This window comes from Herpailurus yagouaroundi, unplaced genomic scaffold, assembly GCF_014898765.1.
Source record: "Herpailurus yagouaroundi ecotype Mexico unplaced genomic scaffold, PumYag 196, whole genome shotgun sequence".
Lineage (NCBI taxonomy): Eukaryota > Metazoa > Chordata > Mammalia > Carnivora > Felidae > Herpailurus > Herpailurus yagouaroundi.
In genome coordinates, this window is record NW_024412427.1 from 36,537,452 (window position 1) to 36,545,134 (window position 7,683).

Sequence of the window (7,683 nt, forward strand, 5' to 3'; positions counted from 1 at the left end):
TTCCCCCTCAAACCTAAGTCTCTCTGAACTTGAACTCTAAAAGGTGAATTAGACCCAGCCACCACCCTATGGGAGTTTACAAAGCTACACATGACACGTGCTGCAGCCTGGAAAATGAAATCCTTCAATCCTTCAATCCTGAGATTGAAAAGGGCCGATAGGAATGGGGGGTGGGGGGAGAGCTTCATTAGGGGATCAGTGATCTTGGAGATGTACATATGTGTAACAGAAATAGTGCCTTGAGAAGCAAACACACCACACAATGTTTATTCTTAAATAATAAATAACTTGCAAAGGAAATACAGGAAACAAAACATTCATGAAATCCAAGTTGCTAAAGTGCTTTCAAACATAAATTTTAAAAGACCAAGAAGCTTTGTCTGACCTTAAAACACTGTTTATAGATATTAAACACAGTCCCATGCTATTTCAGAAGGGAAGGGAAAGTATGGGTTGCTTTCTTGTTTATGAGTTCTGATATGCACAGCCTATCAAATGACACTCAGGATAATACAAAGTATTGCTTAATGAGAAAAGTGAAATGTCTAAAGCCAAGTTCAAGGTAAAGATACTATAATTCATTCATATGTCTGTATGGGGTCTTTGCTATTTATAAAGACATCTGATTCTCTGGAGATTAAATAAATTTATATTTTCAAATTCAGATAGAGGACATCAGACCACCTATTAATTTACACAGTATATTGAACCAAATCTCAAATGAGGCCCAGCAGTGAATACACTTTTTGAACTTTAAATCCTCCCTTCTCAAGTTCTACAAAAAAGAAGTAAAATTTTACATAAAATTAACTGCCTTTAAGGAATGGTTTCCATTCTAGGGTAAAATGGGCTTTCCCTAAGGTATCCATTTGTCTTCTTAAAGCAAGTGGCATTACATTTTATCCTGACACTGGAAGAAAAAAATCCAGCTGAGAGTCCTTGTCTTAGACAACTGTTATCTTGTGGAAAATGCCATAAGGGATGAACTTGCCAGCCTTTGAGGGTAGGGCCTGTGGGCCTCATCAGGCTCCCACCTTCCCTGGCTGGAGACCCTCCAGCCCTGAGGAGTCTGAGCATCCTCTAGCATTGGTGCCCTGGTGTACTTTCTTGGTCTCCTGCCGGGCAGAGCTGGAGAGATCAATGGCCATATCTTCCAAGCCATTCTCAGTGCTGGCTTCATCTGAGCTTCTCTGGGATCCTGTCTGCCTTGGGCTAGAACCTTCCTGGAGTTGGTCTGAGTCCCAGAGTCCTGTCAGCTTTTCTTCACTTCCTGGTTTCCTTATCATCCCTGTGGATTTTTTATGCATCCCTTGCAAAAAAGAAGAGAAAAAATAAAAATAGGTATCTCCAAATTCAGCAATTTTGTAAATTCTTCCTTGTCTAGCTTCCCTAAATCCCATTAGAAATGTCCTCATCATAAGGGCACCTGGGTGGCTCAGTTGGTTAAGCATCCAACTTCTGCTCAGGTCATGATCTCACAGTTTGTGGGCTGGAGCCCTATGTGGGGGTCTGTGCTGACAGCTCAGAGCCTGGAGCTTGCTTCGGATTCTGTGTGTCCCCCTCTCTCTGCCCCTCCCATGCTGATGCTCTGTCTCTCAATAATAATTAAACGTTAAAAAAAATGCCTTCATCAGCATCTGTCTCCAGGGCCTCTAGGGGAACCAGCTAGGCAACTACCCCCATTAAGGGTTAAATCTAATATCTGTCTGTGGGGTGCACCCAACAAAGGTGTCTTATTTGGATATCACAGTAATTGTTCAAATTTAATTGTTGCCAATATTTTAAAATCAGGAGATTTTACATCAAAAGCCAGATTTCCAGCTTCTCTGGAAGTAAGAGTGTCTGGCAGCACTGAGCCCACTTTCTTACAAGGCCACAGATATGCAGATGCCAGTGAGCATCACTGCCCCACATCTGACCTGCTTGTGGAAGTTCAGAAGGGTGAACTTGGTTCCCTGCCCCAAATTCTGTCTCTTCAGTCTTTGAGGGCAAAGTCAGGACCATATTTACTATTGGTATCTCTAGTCTCAGCATAGTGTCTGGGGGTAGGGGCTAAAAAAAATGTTTGCTAAACAAAAAAACCTCCTCCCCCTACCAGCCTAGAATTCCTCATACATACACCTAACTCTAATCTCCCACCCTGCCCTAGGTGCTATCTTGTGACTCATTCCTCTAAGGTGTGATCTCTGCCCATTGGTCTCTGGTAACAACAGAAAACACCAGAATGCCTAGCCTCAAAACTTGGACCTTACCAGTGTAGGCTGTTCTAGCACCAAAAGTCTAAGAGACAGAAAAGCAGGTTGTTAGTGACAGACTGCCAGGACCCAGACCCAGACCTCCTGGCTCTGATTTGTAGGGCGTTAATCACCTGCAGGTTTCACTGCTTAGCACTGCCCTCATTACTATTACCACGAGCTCTAAGTTGTATGATTTCCAAAAATTCTAACATTTTGGAATGTATTTCACATATTACATCATTCCACTCTTAAAACCAAGGCTTCATGTGACCTTTCCACACTGTGTACACAGTTCCAATGCAAAATAAATCAATTGACCACAGTTCAAGCCTTTGAATTAATTAAAAATTGGATATGATATTCTGGGCCCAAATCTGAGTAAATTTACATTGATTGGCTTTGCAAATGGCTGCCTTTTGTGGGAACCCCACTCCCTCCCCCAGTATCTCTGGGCCTCTTGCTGGCTGCAAGGCCCTTCTTCCTTACCCAGAAGCCATGGTGCACAGGAACCAACCAGGCCACCCTCGGTGGAGTTGAGGACAGAGTCTGGCAGCGGGATGCAGTGTCTCACCATGGCCCCATAGAGCCCATACTCCGCCATCACACTGCTGCCACCCCAGCGCTTCTCCCGCTTCCGCCACTTGGCCCTCCGGTTTTGAAACCAGACCTAATATGAGGCAGGACAGGAAGCAGAAGAGCATACAGGAGGAGACACAGTAAAGAGGATGCTTCTAGGTGCCCCTGAGCAGGGAGTCCTAAAAGGGCCAACTATCCACTCAAGTCCCAGACCTTTGAGGAGCTGTACCTACCGCTCACTCAGAACTCAAAAGGACACATCATTGTGGGGCTAATGTGCAGTTTTCACTGGGGCTTTCCAGAAAATGAGAAATGACAAAAAATAAAATCAAAGTGTTCTTTCGCAGATTGTGTAAAGAAGTAGACTATTATGTTTCCTGATTTTTTTCATTGATTAGAAAGAGTTCACGCTGGCAATGGTCCTTTCTAAGCCCCAGGTTTTGGGTTGTTGGTGATAATTCTCCTGGAAAATATTATCTTAATAAAGGAATAATATGGAATATTGTTTAGCTGTTAAAAAAAAAGAGTGAGTTAGTGGCAAATCTTTCCTAGAGAAATGTTCAAGATGCATTGTCAAACAAAAGACTAAGAAGTATAACTCAATACCTTACACACAAAATCCTGTGTGTGTAAGTATAGATATAGATGATAGAGATAGAGATAGAGATAGAGATAGAGAGATAGAGAGATAGAGAGATAGATATATATAAACATATTCACAGCCAGATATAAACACAGAGATGGTGTGAAGGAAGATTACAGCAGGATATTTACATTGTTTTCTCTCCAGGAGTGATAGTCAAAGATTAGGCAGACAGATAGATAGATAGATAGATAGATAGATAGATAATAGATAGAGTTATAGATATATATATAGCTATATATGTAGTTTTTAGCTGCAGCACACATTATTGTGTAATTTTAGAGAATTAATAAATAAAAGGAAAAAAAGACATGCAGATTACAGGAAATATCTTCTTGGAATAAAAATACAGAAAGTCTCTAGCATTGTGGTACCTGCAGCCAGTGAGCCTCAGTGTGTGTCAATGGGAATGTGTTAGGCTGTCTACAGGTGGCTGTGGGTTGACCCACTGTGTGTGAGAAAAACATGTTCTCTGTGATGTCTCTGGGAAAGAGAAAAGGGACCCTAGACACCTGTATTCTGTCTTCAGGGAGCTCAGTTTTCACAGCCAGCATTTCCCGGGCATACACATCAGGGTAGTGGGCCTCGCTGAATGCCTTCTCCAGCTCTTCCAGTTGGTGGGCAGTGAAAACAGTCCTGTAGGGAAGCCCAAAGCACATATGTGGGCACATGTCCTCAGGAGGCTACCAGGCTTCCCAGACTTAGAAGACCCCATGCCTGCCTTTCCACACCCTAAAAGCCCTCCTCATGATAACTGGACATATCACCTCTGAATGATTAGCCTCTGGAAAGTCCAGAAGTTTCATTCAAAAACAACAATAAAGTTTTTTGACATGTTTTTCTCCTCAATGAATTCTATCAACTCATTCTAAGAATATCTATTTTAAAGGTCCACAAATTTGTCTTTAAAATGCTACAAAGATTGTCCTGTAGCCTCCTATGAATAGCAGAATTATGTTCCCAAATGCCTACTATGTGCCAACCAGGAGGTCACTGGGCCTGCCATAATGCAGCATCATATATTCTCAGATACTGTGTCCTGAGGAAATAGCCAGGGAGGACAGCCTGGCTGTATACCTGTGTCGCCGCTTCTTTCTCTTGCCAAGGGTGGGGGACACCTTCAGGTCACTCCTATCTTCAGATGGGCTGTCCTCATCTGTTAGCACCGGAGAAAAGAGAGGACTTTAAAGGTGAGCATATTACCTTTTATAAGAAAGAAAGAAAGAAAGAAAGAAAGAAAGAAAGAAAGAAAGAAAAGGAAAAAGAAAGAGAAAGAAAGAAAGAAAGAGAAAGAAAGAAAGAAAGAAAGAAAGAAAGAAAGAAAGAAAGAGGGAGGGAAGGAAGGAGGAGGGAGGAAGGAAGGAAGGAAGGAAGGAAGGAAGGAAGGAAGGAAGGAAAACTTTTTAAAGGTGAGCACATTTTTCACTTTCTTCTCTGGATTTTAATATGAGGTTTGAAGTTATTATTCTGCTGGAGAATGTGAGTATTTAACAATATTCACTAGCATTTTTAGCACTCACTATATTCCAGTCACTGTGCTTAACATTGTCCATGCATTATCACAGTTATTCTTCATAAAAGAACTCCAAGATAGCTACTAGTATTATTCTATTTTTACAGATGAGGAAACTGAAGTGCAGAGAGATTAAGTAACTTGCCCAAGATCACACAGGTAGTACATGGTGAAGTTGGGAGTCAAACCCCAGACTGCGTGAAGCTACTTGGCCATTAATGACACTCTCTATTCCCACTTAGCTCCCAAATTCATCCACTTCTTTCTGCCTCCGACTCCTCATCTTAACCAATAAACCAACATTTCTCTAAGTGGGGCGGCTAAGGTTTGACATCAAAACCTTTGTCAGACATGCACTCCCTGCTCTCCTGTACCAATTCCAAATCTCTGGAAGCAGATCCAGGAAACTCACTCTTGACAAGATCTAGTGGTATTTTGCCTTTCATTTTCTCACAGAAAGAATTCATCCTATGAAGGTGGTTTTTGCATTTTTAATGAAACCACTGATAGAAGGCGTCATTTTATCTTACACAGAGACTTGTGAAGTGTTGTTGTTTTTTTTAAAACTGAGTGAAAGCTTGCTTGTCTGCTAAATTGGCATGCTTACTTTTATTATATTATTACTTTTAGTTTCAGTGGAGAGACTCAACGTACTTTTTTGCCTTATCTGCCTACTAGATGCTTAGCTCTAGGTTTTACTACATAGTTTCTCTCAGTCTGCGTTTTCTTGTATAATTCTCCATTTTATTCCCCCCACACCCCAAACCTCTCAATTTCTTGGCCTTTGCTCTTTATAGACATTCGTTGCCTTCTCTTTCCCCGTAATGCACCTCAACTTCTTTGAGGAAATAGCTGGACTTGGAACAAAATGTTGAGCATAGCTGCAATGAAATTGGCAAGGTTGCTTCCTTTCTCACGTGTGCGGGAGGACGGAAGGCAACGCAAGGAAAAAAGCGCGGTACCTAGGCTCCTATTTCAGCACCCCGGGAGGCGGACAGTTCTAGGCCTCCAGGCCCTGCGCTCTTCACTCCGAATCCAGCAAACCTTTGAGCCCCCGCGGGGTAGTGGGTTCTGTGCTGCTGATGAACAAGCACGCCCTGGCCTCCTCGACCTATGCCGTTCGCAGAGACCGAGGCTCAGGCGGGGGCTAGGGAAAAACCCTCAGAGACCGCTGCTTAGTCGCCAAGACCCCCGGGGTAGGTCCGGAACGGAGTGGTGGCAGTATCTGCTGTGCTGCGGGACCAGGTCCCGGAGAAGAGGCAGGGACTTAGGGAAAGACAAGGGGAAGGGAGCGAGACTGCTAGAATACGCCTCCCCCGACGGGGCCGCGCTCTGGGGTCCCGAGTTCCCTTAGATCCGGGATGCTGGGAGTAGGGGCTCAATGAGACGATGTGAGTTACCCCTGTACGGCCCCAAGCCTGAGGAAACAGGGGCAAGACCCCGATGCGTTGGCCTGATTACCGGACGTCGAGACGCTCTCGCTGCTCTTCTGGCTGCCGAGAGGGGGCGGCGGGCGACCAGGGGCTTGCGGGGCAGCGGGTTCAGGCGCCCCGGGTGGCAGGAACGGCACGTCGGCCATGAGCAGGCAAGGCGCCCGAGGGGCCGCGGGGGGCTGTGCGCCGAAGCCGCATAGAAGGCCGAGCCCCAATGGGAGGGCCCCGCGCGCCATGCAGGAGCCCGCGAGACCCGAACCCGTACAGGGTGCGGCCACGGAGGACTCGCAGCCAGATCCTGGCCCGGGGCCGGCAGGCGCGGGCACCTCAGCTTCCAGGCCCAGAAGATCCGTAATGGCGAACCCGCGGGGGCGCAAGCCGCTGGGGGAGCTGCCTGGCACCAGCACCCTGCTCCTGGAGCGCCCGTCGCAAAGTGCGTCCCGGAATGTCATGGCTTCTCAGTCGGTGAGGCTTGACTTTCTCTAGGTCACGTTTGCGGAGAGGGCACAGCTCGGAGGATGCTTTATACTCCCTGACAGCCCGTCGGGCGCGGAAGGCCGGGAGGGCTCCAATCAGTGGGGCGCGGACGCGTCATCGCCCAGGACCCTGCGAGATGGGGACGCCACCAGTCTCCCTCCCCTCGGTCGCCGCCCTCCCAGCTGCAGTCCCCTCAATTACCTCCTTCTCTCTCCTCTCCAGCTGTCCCCCTGCCCAGTCCCCACCCGACAGCCCCCTCCCCCGTTCTCCGTGAAAGGAAAGTAGGGAGGGCACGACCCTGCTATCTGCTGGTTCCTCTAAAAAGCTGCAGTTTTCATGCCCTGGAGTGGTCTTCCTTTCCTTCCAGATTCTCTAGGTGGAGGTCCCCCTCACAGCTACCTCGAAGGCTCCCTCCCAAGACACAGTTGCTCATTAAGACCTAGGGCCTCATTCCTAGCCACACTACCACCAGTATGACACTCACCAGCCCTCCAACTCCACCGCCAGAGCCAAGACCTTCCACGAAAACCTCTGAAGGGAGAGGAGTGGAAAACGTTTATTTAATCCACGCCCACTCCACCTCGAGCCAAATTCACCCCCAGAGCCCTAATGGCTGAGCTGCAGCGGGCCGCAAAACTCACAAGAGCTGAGAGAAGGGGGAGTAGGGAGAAACAGATATAGAGTGGACTAAGGAACGGTGCCGGTTTAGCAAACAAAAATACTGCAGATCCAGTGAAATTTGAATTTCAGATATACAATGAACTTTTTTTTTTTTTAGTATGAGTATGTATCAGTATTTTATCT

General features: G+C 46.3%; 1 protein-coding gene across 3 annotated transcripts; it reads right to left on the bottom strand.

The window, feature by feature from the left end:
- Positions 1 to 235: 235 nt before the first annotated feature.
- VSX1 (visual system homeobox 1) lies at positions 236 to 7,449 on the bottom strand. 3 transcript variants are annotated; one of them, XM_040447904.1, is made up of 6 exons: positions 7,364 to 7,449; positions 6,431 to 7,008; positions 4,534 to 4,612; positions 3,969 to 4,092; positions 2,724 to 2,904; positions 236 to 1,309 (listed from the first exon to the last, which is right to left on the bottom strand). In XM_040447904.1, the coding sequence occupies exons 2-6, from the start codon at positions 6,852 to 6,854 to the stop codon at positions 1,023 to 1,025; spliced, it is 1,095 nt and encodes a 364-aa protein (XP_040303838.1). In that variant the 5' UTR covers positions 6,855 to 7,008; positions 7,364 to 7,449; the 3' UTR covers positions 236 to 1,022. The 3 variants fall into 3 exon arrangements, with proteins under 3 accessions (XP_040303838.1, XP_040303840.1, XP_040303839.1); XM_040447906.1 differs by lacking the exon at positions 6,431 to 7,008 and having other exon boundaries at positions 7,364 to 7,409; XM_040447905.1 differs by lacking the exon at positions 7,364 to 7,449 and having other exon boundaries at positions 6,370 to 6,840.
- Between the last annotated feature and the right edge of the window lie 234 nt (positions 7,450 to 7,683).